This window comes from Dendrobates tinctorius, unplaced genomic scaffold (assembly GCF_039654945.1).
Source record: "Dendrobates tinctorius isolate UK_male_01 unplaced genomic scaffold, ASM3965494v1 ptg000544l, whole genome shotgun sequence".
NCBI classification, from domain to species: Eukaryota; Metazoa; Chordata; class Amphibia; order Anura; family Dendrobatidae; genus Dendrobates; species Dendrobates tinctorius.
Window position 1 is genome coordinate 284,859 of NW_027362202.1, and position 14,689 is coordinate 299,547.

The 14,689-nt window shown below is 49.5% G+C and overlaps 1 protein-coding gene across 1 annotated transcript in view; it reads right to left on the minus strand.

The window, feature by feature from the left end:
* LOC141078365 (germinal-center associated nuclear protein-like) overlaps window positions 1-14,689 on the minus strand; it is a 103,964-nt gene that overhangs the window by 20,085 nt on the left and 69,190 nt on the right. The window contains exons 18-21 of the mRNA XM_073565113.1: window positions 14,062-14,130; window positions 5,830-5,958; window positions 5,296-5,443; window positions 4,730-4,967 (exon numbers count right to left, since the gene is read on the minus strand). Of these exons, the coding sequence (XP_073421214.1) occupies window positions 4,730-4,967; window positions 5,296-5,443; window positions 5,830-5,958; window positions 14,062-14,130 (584 nt within the window). The remainder of the gene's footprint in view (window positions 1-4,729; window positions 4,968-5,295; window positions 5,444-5,829; window positions 5,959-14,061; window positions 14,131-14,689) is intronic.

Genomic DNA, 14,689 nt, shown 5'->3' on the forward strand with positions numbered 1-14,689 from the left:
GAGGATATCGTTCTTCCTTCTTTTTGTCCGGCTCCCTCTCATCCGCTTGAGAAGTCTCTCCACAAACTGGACTTAGTTAGAGCCCTGCGTGTCTATCTCGCCAGGACTTCTTCCTTTCGTCTGTCCGATTCCTTGCTGGTCATCTCTGAAGGTCGCCAGAAGGGCCTTCCGGCTTCCAAATCCACGATCGCTCGCTGGATTCGTTCTACCATTCTGGAAGCGTATCATCTTCAGGAAAAACGACCCCCTCCGGGAGTAAGAGCTTATTCCACCCGGGCTGTGGCGGCTTCGTGGGCTGTTCGTCACCAGGCTTCGGCCATGCAAATTTGCAAGGCCGCAACCTGATCGTCTTTGCATACCTTTACGAGGTTCTACAGGGTTCATACCCAGGCCTCGTCTGATGCTGTTGTTGGTAGGAAGGTTCTGCAGGCGGCGGTGGCTCACCGGCCGACTTAAGCCCTTCCGTTAATTTTGATGTGCCCCTGATGTGCCTAAACAGTAGAAACCCCCCACAAGTGACACCAATTTGGAAACTAGACCACTCAAAGAACTTATCTAGATGTGTGGCGAGCACTTTGAACCCCCAAGTTTTTCCACAAAAATGATCTTTTAGCCCCTATTTTTTAATTTTCACAAGGTTAACAAAAGAAATTGGACCCCAAAAGTAGTTGTCCAATTTGTCATGAGTATGCTGGTACCCCATACGTGGGAGAAAACTACTGTCTGGGCACACGGTGGGGCTCGAAAGGGAAATAGTAACGTTTTGGAATGCAGGCATTGATGGAATGGTCTGCGGGCGTCATGATGCGTTTGCAGAGCTCCTGACGTGCCTAAACAGTGAAAACCCCCCCCAATTCTAATTCCAACCCTAACCCCAACACACATCTAACCCTAATCCCAACCCTAACCATAACTCTAACCACAACCCCAACACCAACACAAACCTAATCCCAACCATAACCCCAACACACCCCTAACCCTAATCCCAACCCTAGCCTCAAACTCTAACGCTAAACTCTAATGTTTATCTACCATTGGCGGTCGGGAAGCCGTTAAACCATTATTGAAGTCCAGAGGGAGGAGGAGGAGGAAGAAAAGTGGCTTATAAGTGGAGAAACAGGATTTTTGGTTGCTTACCGTAAAATCTGTTTCTCGGAGCCTTCATTGGGGGACACAGGAACCATGGGTGTATGCTGCTGCCACCAAGAGGCGCTGACACTATGCACATAAAAAAGTTAGCTCCTCCTCCGCAGTATACACCCCACCGACTGCAGTAAATTAATCAGTTAGTGAGAAAGCAGTAGGAGAAGCAACAGAATAGAGAACAGACAGACAACTCAACTGTAACCGTAACACAAATAACAGGAGTTGTAAAACATGGGAGGGTGCTGTGTCCCCCCAATGAAGGCTCCGAGAAACAGATTTTACGGTAAGCAACCAAAAATCCTGTTTTCTCCATCGCTTCATTGGGGGACACAGGAACCATGGGATGTCCCAAAGCGGTCCCTGGGGAGGGAAAATCAAACTTCCACTAGGTCAGAGAACTCACCACCGCCCCCTGCAATATGCTTCTGCCTAGGCTGGTGTCCGCCAAAGCGCAAGTGTGGACCTAACAAAATTTTGCGAATAGAAGACCAGGTTGCAGCCTTGCAAAAGCTGCAGCGCGGAACCCTTGTGGTGCACCGCCCAGGAGGTGCCCACTGCCCGAGTAGAGTGAGCCTTAACCCCAGGAGGGGGCACTCTAATCATGACTCGGTAAGTCTCCAAAATTGCCGATCTGATCCAGCGAGCAATAGCCGCCTTGGAGGCCGCGCACCATACAGAATGACGAAAAGAGAGTCTGTCTTCCGGAAAGAAGCCGTTCTACCCAAATAGACCTCCATTGTCCTGAATAGGTCTAGCTTGTTCAAGGAGAAGTCCAGAGGATGAATTGGACCGGGACAAAAGGAAGGTAAAACGATGTCCTCATTTAGGAAAGCAGATACCACCTTTGGACGGAAGGATGGCGGAGGCCGCAGAACCACCTTATCCAAGACGCGCCGGATGGAGGTGATGGCCACGAGAAAGGCCACTTTCCAGGAGAGAAAGGACAGGGAAACTTCCTTGAGAGGTTTAAAGGGCGAGCCCTGTAAGGCCCCTAAGACTAGATTGAGATTCCAGGGATCCACGGGAGCCCGACACGGGGGTGCTGCATGAGCTACCCCACTGAAGAAAAGTCTTGACCTGCGGTCGCGAGGATAACGTCTTCTGGAAAAGAATGGAAAGCGCAGATACTTGACACTTTAGAGAACTAAGGGCAAGACCCGTGTCCAGGCCCGCCTGGAGGAATGCTAGAATAGAAGGGAATGAAAAGGACATTATTATTATTATTATGCATTTATATAGCGCCATTTATTCCATGGCGCTTTACATGTGAAAAGGGGAAATATAGACAAGTATAATAAACATGTGTAAGACAAAGGACACACAAGTACATAAGGAGAGGGGATCCTGCCCGCGAGGGCTCACAGTCTACAGGGATGGGTGAGGATACAGTAGGAGAGGGTAGAGCAGGTCGTGCGGTGGTTCAGTAGACCGAGGATCATTGCAGGCTGTAGCCTTGTCTTCAGGTTCTTCTTGAAGGTTTCCGTTGATGGTGAGAGTCTGATGTGTTGCGGCAGAGAGTTCCAGAGTATGCGGGAAGCACGGGAGAAGTCTTGTATGCGGTTGTGGGAAGAAGAGATAAGGGGGGAGTAGAGAAGGAGATCTTGAGATGATCGAAGGTTGCGTGCGGGCAGGTACCTAGAGACCATGTCACAGATGTATGGAGGAGACAGGTTATGGATGGCTTTGTATGCCATGGTTAGGGTTTTGAATTGGAGCCTCTGGGTAATAGGAAGCCAGTGAAGGGTCTAGCATAGTGGGGAGGCTGGGGAATAGCGGGGAGAGAGGTGGATTAATCGGGCAGCAGAGTGAGTGTAGGATGGACTGGAGCGGAGCAAGAGTGCTAGAGGGGAGGCCAGAGAGTAGGAGGTTGCAGTAGTCGAGGCGGGAGATGATAAGAGCATGCACTAGTGTTTTTGTGGTTTCGTGGTTGAGGAATGAGCGGATCCGGGAAATATTTTTGAGTTTGACGCGGCAGGAGGAGGCGAGGGCTTGGATATGTGGTTTGAAAGAGAGCGCAGAGTCGAGGATCACCCCAAGGCACCGAGCGTGCGGGACTGGGGAAAGAAAGCAGCCATTGACATTGATGGATAGGTCTGGTGGAGGGGTAAAGTGAGATGGGGGGAAAGATGATGAATTCTGTTTTGTCCATGTTCAGTTTGAGAAAGGAAGCAGAGAAGAAGGCTGAGATAGCAGACAGACATTGTGGGATTTCAGTCAGTAAGGAGGCGAGGTTGGGTCTAGATAGGCGGGATGTGACTGGACTCGCACCAACTGAAATAGGCCTTCCACGTGCGATAGTATATTCTGGAAGACAAGGGCTTCCTAGCCCGGATCATTGTGTGAATTACCCGATCTGGAAAACCTGACTCTTTCAGAACCACGGTTTCAACTGCCACGCCGTCCAATTAAGCGACCGAGAATTGGGGTGGCGGATCGGACCCAGAGGCAGCAGATCTGATCTGTCTGGCAGCTTCCAGGGAGCGTCCGCGAGAAGGTTGACGAAGTCCGCGAACCAAGACCTGCTGGGCCGAACAGGTGCGATGAGAATGACTGGTACCCCTTCCGCCTTGATCTTCTTCAACAGCTTGGGAAGAAGAGGAGGAGGGAACAGATAGGGAAGCACAAACTGAGACCAAGGAATGGTCAGAGCATCGGCGTCCACCTCGAGAGAATCTCAGGTCCTGGAAACAAACCGTGGGACTTTCCTGTTCAGACAGGACGCCATAAGGTCCACATCTGGGGTCCCCCAACGAAGGAAAATTTGGCTTTCTCTTGCGGATCACCTAAACACGTATCTGTGTTAGGGATTTTGGGGTCCTGTCGAACAGACATATAAGGATACGGGGTGGCAGTACACGCTGTACTCGTCTCTGCGTGGGAGTACAGTTGTGACCGTTCACACTGTATCCCTCCAGTACCTGAAAAGGAACAACGCACATTAGGTAGATATGGGTCTCAAGAGAGACCCGTGTCCACCTCCTACCTGACACTAAGCTAAACTGATTAATTTACTGCAGTCGGTGGGGTGAATACTGCGGAGGAGGAGCTAACTAGCTAACTTTTTTATGTGCATAGTGTCAGCGCCTCCTAGTGGCAGCAGCATACACCCATGGTTCCTGTGTCCCCCAATGAAGCGATGGAGAAAGCATATTTTTTTTGCGAAAGTATTTAAAAAAAAATATATAGAGTTGCCCAAAAACATTAACACAATCCTGGTCCAGTGATCATGTCAATAGTCCATTGCTGGCAGACTAAAGAATCGTGAACTTTCTATTACCTGCAAGATCTCTGATGCCTGTTCTGATTAGTAAACTGCCATGATGTCGCGTGTGACAATGAAATGATGTTGCAAAAGCCAGAAAATCAAAAAAGGCCCCAGGAACGTCGCAAGAAGTAGATTTGCAGTACTCTGGTCTAGGGGCTACAAACTACACGTGGCCACTGTAGCAAGCTTCTGCAAATTTATTTGTTCAACTCTAATTACAAAGGTTTCTTAAATTTGTCTATACTTTTGATATATGCAAAGTTAGCTGAATGTGACTATTCAAACTCATCAATAAAATTCATACTAGTCTAGACCCACCTTTTTCTATAACTGTGTCTGGATCTGAGTAAGTTGAAGGTACCAGAACTGCAAGAGCCGGGGAAGGCTTAAAAGGTTTAGCTTGAACTAGCTGCTTCAGCTGCAGCAGAGCTGCGATCCGATCTACATCTGCATCTGACTGCACTGGTAACAGGAGAACAATACCACTTGTTCCCAGAAACTGCTTTTGAATTTCAACTTGTTCCAATTCATTCTCAGTCAGAGGGCCAAGTACCGCCTTCAGAAGAAAAACATATCAAGATATGCACGTATTAAAAACTAAAGCCATGAAAAATTACTTGAGAAACTATGGTGAAGAGTTTATATTTCTTAACAAGGTTTTCTGGAATGAGATCACTGATAAATTCCTAAGTACTGTACACATAATTAGCAAATCAAACTTGGATTGTCATTATAGTACATTATATTGACTTGTCTAGTTAAATTTACAAGAAACCTGTCCTACAATATAAATAGTACAAGGTGACTGACCACGTGCTACCGCTTCACTTGATGTGTAGAGATATGTACTCTGAGCACATCTGATGACCATCTGACGACCTCACCTTTACGCAAATATTCACTCGAACTGGGCATCCTCCTTGAGACTCTAAGGAGCTGTGCAGTGCAAGTGTCTGAACTTGCTGCCTGCATTCAACCTCAGGCCTGACACCTGCACAACTGAACTTGTACTTTAACCACTCTGACAGAGCACTGAAATACAGAGAAAAAACTATTAATATGAGTGTTCCATCAATTGTGTTATAAAGCTAATAGTAGCTATTTACTTACTTTGTAGGATAATCATGATCATTAATTTCAGGGAGGGCAAGAACAACTTTCCAAAAGATGTATGTAAACTGCCACGGTCCGGTCCGCTGGGCGGGGCTTATTCAACTGCTCCCTCCTCCCTGTCTTTGCTCTACGCATTTCTTCTTGTGTAGAGCAAGACAGGGAGGGGGGAGCAGGTGAATAAGCCCCGCCCATCGGACCAGACCGTGGCAGTTTACATACATCTGAACCGATATAAACAAGGTATTTATGCATGAAAGTTGAGTGTTCCACCAATTGTGTTATAAAGCTAATAGCTATTTACTTACTTTGTAGGATAATCATGATCATTAATTTCAGGGAGGGCAAGAACAACTTTCCAAAAGATGCATTGCTTCCATGTGGGAAGGTGCTTAGCAACCAGAGATGGAAGTTCCAGGGGTTTCCATGCAGCCTCACTGTATGGCAAGAACAGATCCATTTTGTAAATTTAAAATTTTTTATACAGTTTAATAATTTCATAAAGAAGCTGTTTCCGCTGACTACAGAATATGCACTGACATGTGAGGTAACTGTTTCCAATAGCCAAAATATACCCTTTATACCCATTCTAGCCCATTTTTGTAGTCAGCTATTTACAAATAAAACTTTGCTTTTATTAGTGACTTTAAAACAGTTATTAGAAATGTAATTAAAGGGAATCTGTCACCCCTTTTTTGAGATATCATATAATGATATCATTCAATTGTGTGTCACATAAGGATTCTCTTAGTACTTTTGCTTCCCTCTGACCCCGCACCTTTCAGGCATAAATACCTTTTTTATATCGGTTCAGATGTATGTAAACTGCCACGGTCCGGTCCGCTGGGCGGGGCTTATTCACCTGCTCCCCCCTCCCTGTCTTGCTCTACACAAGAAGAGATGGATAGAGCAAGACAGGGAGGGGGGGGGGGGAGCAGTTGAATAAGCCCCGCCCAGCGGACCGGACAGCGACAGTTTACATACATCTGAACCGATATAAAAAAGGTATTTATGCCTGAAAGGTGCGGGGTCAGGGGGAAGCAAAAGTACTAAGAGAATCCTTATGTGACACACAATTGAATGATATCATTACATGTTAACTCAAAAAAGGGGGACAGATTCCCTTTAATGGCACATGCACACTATCCAAAGTGGAAGCACGCAGACATTTAACATCTGTTTAAGTCAAAACTTTGCTTCCCTGAAATGTTTGGCCTGAACTAACAATCTCAAGGGGGTAGGGGCAGAGACACTGATTGCTACCACTAGAATTACATTACTTCATTCCCAACATCACCGAGAGGCTTACACATCGCTTTCCCACCATATGCCTTTGTTTTTGACAAGCCTCCTCTAAGACATCCTGTGGGTCGCACCGTTATAAACTACGTCAGAGCACCAACTCGCCTTTCTCTCCGTAAGACATGTTTGCACTTACAAGACTAAGGAGCTCTAATTTTATGCTGGAACAGTATTTTGCATCCTACAGATTATATTATACATTATTATATTATGTACTACTATGAGATGAAGCATTATTTACCAGTTCAGGAGAGAGCCAATTGCTCATACCAGACAGATTTTCAGTTTTTTGTTTTTTTTTTTACTCTTTTCTTGTTTTTGTGCTTTTAACGGCTCTAAAATGTTTCCCTTTTTTATGCAATTCATGGAGTGTTGCTTAATTTTTATGTTATTTTTATATTCATTTACTTTTCTTTTGTACATATCAAGGGGAAAATATAAAGAGAAATACAAAATACATGTCTAATTTATTTTTCTCCTTCGTCTCATTGGGGGACACAGAGACTGTGGGTGTGTGCTTCTGCCGTCTGGAGGCTGACACTAAGTATACAAAAAAAGAGTTAGCTCCTCCTCCGCCGCATACACCCTCGCCCCCAGACCGGGCGTAACTCAGTTTTTTGCTTAGTGTCTGATGGAGGCACACGCAGTCTGGAGCTCCAGACTAAATTTTTTTTTTTTTTTCTCTTTCTATGAAGATAAGATAGGGGCGACGGATCCTATAGAGAGGGTCCGATCTCCCCAAATCATCAACGGGCGACCACGTGTGAGTAGCCCTCCACGTGTTTCCTCTCCCGCACCGAGGGACACATCTGGGACTTTTCCCCAGACAACCATTTTTCTTTGTTATTTTTTAAAGAGGCGGCAACGCATCCTGATAAGAGGATTCGGTTTCCCCATAAACCCCAACGGGCGAGCACGTGTGAGCGATCCTCCACGTTGTTCCTCTCCTGCAGGGAATTCATTAATGCCCCTACCACCCCTAGGTAGTGAGACCAGGGGTGGAGTTGGAGGCGCAGGTGAGCCAAGGGATCGAAGCGTCCCGGTACCAGTAGCCTCCCCCTCCCTGCCAGGGATGGGGTTGAGAGCACCTCAAGAGAGCCCCCACGGCGGCCCGGCTCACCTTTGTTAATAGGAAGACCGGGACCAGGTAGTCCGCCTCTCACTAGGGGCTGCCCGCCGGCGGGTAACGCCGCACGCGGAGTGCGGCCAGAAGCCCCGCGGGCGGCTGCGGCCCCCGCTGTATGGGGAGGTCCGTGAGTTCCGCGCGAGGCCCCGCCCGCCGACTTCCGGGGGTAGCCGGAAGCCCCGCCCACTAACTTCCGGTACGGGGGGCGGAGAACGGCGGGCGCGCACAGTTACCGGAGAGCTCCCGCCCCCCTCCCCCTCCTTGCATTTCCTCGCTGGAGTGCGGCCGGAAGCCCCGCCGCCTCTCTCCCAGAGTGCACCGCAAGTGTCCCCGGCGAGTAACGCCGCACGCCCCGTGGAAGAGACGCAAGGTGGGACGTTACCGGTGGGTGAGTGCAACCCCGTTTCGAGTGCCGCACTGGTAGTCAAGGAAGGGGTTACCCTCCTCCTCCTACCCTACCTTGCAATATGTCTGGCAAAGGGAAAGCTCACTCTTTCCTATACGCTGTTTGCGTTTCCTGTGGGGTCAGGCTGCCTAAGGCGCAGCCGGGTAAATTTTGTGAAGCCTGCGAGTCGGAGCGAGCCCAGGAGCCCCCCATTGTTGCAGAGCCCAGGGGTCAGGACCCCCCAGAATGGGCGGTGTCTTTATCACACTCTATGATGTCCCTTACAAGGGCAATTGAGTCTCTTCGAGGCCCGGGCAGGGACAAGGATGGTGGTCTGCCAGCGGAAGACAGCTCGTCCACGTCTCAGGACCCTCCGTCCGTTAGGGGCCGCTCCAGCACCAGACAAGCTCATGGCAAGAGAGCTCGTTCCCCGTCGGCCGGGCCCTCTGGGGCTTCGGCGGCCGGTATTAGGGTATCTCGTTCCCCGTCGCCGAGCTCAGGAAGTGAGCAGGATGAGGGCGAGGAGGAGGAGGAGGCCTGGAATCCAGAAAGCCTGGGATATCAAGACTCGGTTGACAGCCTCATTGAGGCAGTCAACCAGACATTAGAGATCGAGGACGATGTGTCCACGGCCTCAGGTCACAAGGTCTCCTTCAAGAAGACCAGGCGACCGCATAGAAAGTTTGCCACGCATCCGAAGTTCGAGGATCTAGTCCAGAAACATAGGGAACACCCGGATAAGCGTTTTGCAATGCAAAAAGCGCTGCAAGCAAAGTATCCGTTTCCTCCTAAACTCCATAAAGGATGGGTGGAGTCGCCAGTAGTGGACCCACCGGTATCACGTTTAGCATCAAGATCGCTATTGTCGATACCCAGCGGTTCTTCTATCAAGGACCCAACTGATCGCCTCATAGAGGGGCTTGCCCGCTCGGTGTATGAGGCAGCAGGGTCGGCTCTGGCCCCCTCCTTTGCGGCTACTTGGGTGGCTAAGGCCATGGTTTCATGGGCAGACGCTCTGCATAAGGCCCTCCAAGACAGGGATCTGCCCGCGGAGGTCTTGGAGGTGACAAATCAGATATCAGGGGCAAGTGATTATCTCATCAGCGCCTCTCTGGACGCGGCCGAGTGTTCTGCTGTGGCAGCAGCAAATGCGATCGCCGTCAGGCGAGCATTATGGCTGAGATTGTGGAAAGCGGATTCTATCTCTAAAAAATCCTTGACCTCATTGCCTTTTCAAGGCAATCGGTTGTTCGGTGAGAAGCTTGATAAGCTTATCTCAGAAGCCACAGGGGGGAGGAGTAGTTTCCTCCCGCAGCAGAGGACTTGGCCGGCATTCAGGCAGACGCAGAGGCGTTTTCGGCCCTTTCGTAGCCCCTGGAGGGGGACTTCGGCCAGGGCATCCACCTCCGCGAACGATGGTCAGATTAAGGAAAGGCAATCTTCTTACAGGGCCAATCCGCTGGGTAGAGGCCGAGGCCGTTTGCCCAGAACGAGGGGGGCCAGATCCCAAAAGCCTCCAGCAAAATGACTCGAGGCGCTTCGTACCTACGGACGACAGAGTGGGCGGACGCCTACTAAGGTTCAGCCACGTTTGGGTCGCAGTGGCACGCGACGCTTGGGTGGCAGAATTGATATCGTCCGGGTACAAGATAGAGTTTGTCGGACTCCCGCCACGACGATTCTTCCGTTCCCGGCTTTCCGGAACAGAATCGCAGGCGGAAGGTTTGTTACAGGCCATAATGGCGCTACAGCGCAACGGGGTCATTGTCCCAGTGCCGGAAAGCGAAGAGACGCAAGGTTTTTACTCCAACCTGTTTTCGGTCCCCAAAAAGGACGGGACAGTAAGGCCAGTTCTGGATCTAAAGATCCTGAACAAATTCATCAGGGTCAGACGGTTCCGGATGGAATCCCTCCGCTCGGTCATTGCAGCCATGGATCCAGGGGAGTTCCTAGCCTCGATCGATGTGCAGGATGCATATCTACACATTCCGATTTTTCCTCCACACCAGAGGTTCCTGCGTTTTGCGATCGGAGGGCGACATTTCCAATTTGTTGCTCTGCCCTTCGGTCTGGCCACTGCCCCCAGAGTATTTACAAAGATAATAGCGGTGGTTATGGCCATCCTGCATGCTCGGGGCATAACGGTACTACCTTACCTGGACGACCTTTTGGTAAAGGGGCCGTCGTTTCAGGCGTGCCAGGAGAATGTCAGTATCACGCTGGATACCCTGGCTCGTCTAGGCTGGTTGATCAATCGGAACAAGTCGTCCTTGGTTCCAGCCCAGAGAATCGTATTCCTAGGCATGGTTTTCAACACCTCCCAGGGGCTGGTGATCCTCCCTCAGGACAAGGCGCGAAGGATCAAACAGGGGGTACGGAACCTTCTACAGCCGGGCTCCAGATCCATCCGGTACGGCATGAGTGTGTTGGGCAGAATGGTGGCGGCGATGGAGGCAATCCCGTTTGCCCAGTTCCATCTCCGTCCGCTTCAGCATGCGCTCTTGTCAGCATGGGACCGAAGGCTGCTCTCAGTCATCGGTGCAATTTGTCTCCGCCGGTCCGACGATCACTCCGATGGTGGACTCGCGACTCGTCTCTGGTCCAGGGGAAACCCTTTCCCCCGGAACAGTGGTTGGTGGTGACGACCGATGCAAGCCTGCAGGGTTGGGGAGCAGTTTTCCAGAGTCACACAGCCCAGGGGCGGTGGTCCATTCGGGAGGTAATTCTCCCGATCAACATTCTGGAGATACGAGCGATACAATTGGCCCTGCAACATTTTCAGCGTTTGCTGAGACACCGGCCGGTGCGCATTCAGTCGGACAATGCTACAGCAGTAGCGTATGTGAACCATCAAGGTGGCACGCGCAGCCAAGCAGCCATGCGCGAGGTTGGGCTGATACTGCGTTGGGCCGAGAAAAACCACGTGGTAATTTCAGCGGTGCACATTCCGGGAGTCGAAAACTGGGCGGCAGATTTTCTCAGCCGACAGGGGGTCGCGGCAGGGGAATGGTCCCTGCACCCCGAGGTTTTTCAACAGATCTGCCAACGGTGGGGGACACCAGACGTGGACCTTATGGCATCCAGAGAGAACGCGAAAGTACAAAGGTTCGTCGCTCGATCCCTCGACCCGCAGGCAATCGCAGCAGACGCTCTGGTGCTCCCGTGGAGCCAGTTTCGTCTCCCGTACTTGTTCCCCCCGCTACCTCTGCTTCCAAGAGTCATCAGAAAGATAAGGAGAGAGAAGGTTCCAGCAATTCTGCTGGCCCCAGACTGGCCTCGGCGGGCCTGGTATGCAGATCTGGTTCAACTAGTGGTGGACGTACCCTGGCGTCTCCCAGATCGGCCGGACTTGCTGTCCCAGGGGCCGATCTACCATCCGAATTTAGGGGCCCTGTGTTTGACGGCGTGGCCATTGAATCTTGGCTGTTAACACAGGCAGGATTCAGGCGCGATGTGGTGGCCACGATGGTGAGTGCCCGAAAGCCTTCCTCGGCGAGAGTATATCATCGGACTTGGGAAGTGTTTTTCCGTTGGTGTAGGGATCGCGGAGTGGCTCCTCTGGTTTTTTCGATCCCCAACGTACTGGCTTTTCTGCAGGCAGGGCTGGACGCAGGATTGGCTCCGGGTTCGCTCAGAACGCAAATCTCGGCCCTGTCGGTGCTGTTCCAACGAAAGGTCGCTTCGGTCTGGCAGGTTAGGACGTTTATGCAGGGGGTCGCACATTTAGTACCCCCCTATAAGGCGCCGACGGAATCATGGGACCTGAACTTGGTGCTCAGGGCCCTTCAGGAGCCTCCTTTCGAACCGTTACAAGAAGTCTCCTTACCTTACCTGTCCAGGAAGGTCGTTTTTCTGGTAGCTATAACGTCTATTAGGCGGGTTTCGGAATTGGCAGCTCTATCTTGTAAACCACCGTTCCTGACTTTTTATAAGGATAAGGTAGTTTTAAGGCCAGCTCCTCCCTTCTTGCCGAAGGTTGTCTCGGCATTCCATATCAACGAAGACACTGTCTTACCCTCGTTTTGCCCGGCACCGGTGCACAGGGTAGAAAAGGCATTGCACACCCTGGATCTGGTAAGAGCCCTTAGGAGGTATGTGACAAGGACAGCGCCTTTCCGCCAGACAGACTCTCTATTCGTGATTCCAGAAGGGCGGCGGAAGGGGCTCGCTGCCTCCAGAGCGACTTTGGCCAGATGGGTTCGCCTGACGGTCCAAGAATCTTATCAAATCAGTGGCACGCCGGTTCCGGCAGGGATCAAGGCACACTCGGCTCGAGCAGTGGGTGCCTCATGGGCACTGCGACACCAGGCTTCAGCGGAGCAGGTGTGCAAAGCAGCTACCTGGTCCAGTTTGCATACGTTTGTCAAACATTATAACGTACATACCCAGGCATCCGCGGATGCAAGCCTGGGAAGAAAGATTCTCCAGGCAGCAGTTGCGCACCTCTAATCAGGGGCGCAAAATAGCATGGATTGGGTGAGCTAAGATCCCGCCCAGGGACTGCTTTAGAACGTCCCACAGTCTCTGTGTCCCCCAATGAGACGAAGGAGAAACATGGATTTTTGTGAGTACTCACCGTAAAATCCTTTTCTCCGAGACGCTCATTGGGGGACACAGCACCCACCCTACTAGCCAGTTGGCTTTTGCTTATTTTTGAGTTATACAAATCCTTATGTAAGGATCAGGGTGGTCCCTTTTCCAGACGTATAATTTCTTGCCTGAGTTTAAGGCGCGTTCTCCTACTGCTTATGCACTAAACTGAGTTACGCCCGGTCTGGGGGCGAGGGTGTATGCGGCGGAGGAGGAGCTAACTCTTTTTTTGTATACTTAGTGTCAGCCTCCAGACGGCAGAAGCACACACCCACAGTCTCTGTGTCCCCCAATGAACGTCTCGGAGAAAAGGATTTTACGGTGAGTACTCACAAAAATCCATGTTTTTTTACAACCATAAAGGACCGCTACAAAATGGTTGAAACTAAATTTCCTTTGTCGAAGAAATTATTTTTAGATATTGGACATCATTCGTTTCTGACAGAAACGAGCGAGCTAGAAACAGGAATTTTTTTTCTTTTGTATACTTTGGCTGTGTTCACACACAGCGTTTTTTTAGCGGTTTTTACCGCGGTTTTCGCTATAAAACCGCTAAAAATAAGCTGCACAGTCATTTCTGTGCATTTTGCACTTTTTGTGCACATTGATGCGTTTTTTACCGCAAAAAAAACGCATCGCGGTAAAAAACGCAGCATGCTCATTAATTTTGCGGATTTTCCCCGTTTTAGGCCTCTTCCATGCGGTTTTAAACTGCTGCGGAAAAAAACGCATCAAAAACGCATCAAAACCGCGCAAAAAACGCAAGCGGAAAAATAGGTGCGGTTTCTGGGAAGGGATTCAGGTTTTTGAGCAGAAAATTTCTGCAACGTGTGCACTTAGCCTTACTGTTTTTATTTATTTATTTTTTTCCGTTATTTCACACACACCACAGTCCTCAAAAGGTCTTAACCCACTTAACGCTTTATGACATACTATTTATATCATGGAGCGGAGTCTGCGTCACCCAATGCAGGTGCCAGATATATATTACATGGCTGGCATCTGTCTGATAGCAGCAATCATCACTACCGCTGATCACAACTATTAACTTCTTAAATGACTCTGTCAATCACATGGTGCACAATTATTTTAAGAGTAACTATCGTTTCAATTAGATTGTTGAAGTAATATACCAACCATTGTAGCTCTCGTAAATAGTGCTGGACCGTCATCTGGTGAAATATCTGTTCTCTGACTTGTTGACACCTGGAGTGAGGAATATAATTCAAAAGTTTTTATATATATATATATACATATATATATATATATATATATATATATATATATATATATATAAAAATGAGTATATGTATGTGTGTGTGTGTGTGTGTGTGTGTGTGTGTGTGTGTGTGTGTGTGTGTATGTTTCAAGCCACGCCCACTCCACATACCAACCAATCACTAAGCATCTTTCATTTCACCAGAGCGGTTTAAAAGATGAAAGCTGAGCTGTGATTGGTTGTTATGAGCAACAGTATTCCTTGTAGACAGCTGTGGTGACTGAGGCCTATTATTCTTATCATTTCTATGGTGTTATCGTCCTTCTGTAAAGCTGGAAATAACACAATTACCGTGCCGACACAGACCACCCTCTGACACAGACTGCAGGGGGAGCCCAGTATCACAGGATTAGATACTTGGCTCAGCAGACTGCATCACACAGGATAGGATTAGATACATGGCTCAGCAGACCGTATCACACAGGATAGGATTAGATACACGGCTCAGTAGACAGTATCACACAGGAGAGGATTAGATACACAGCT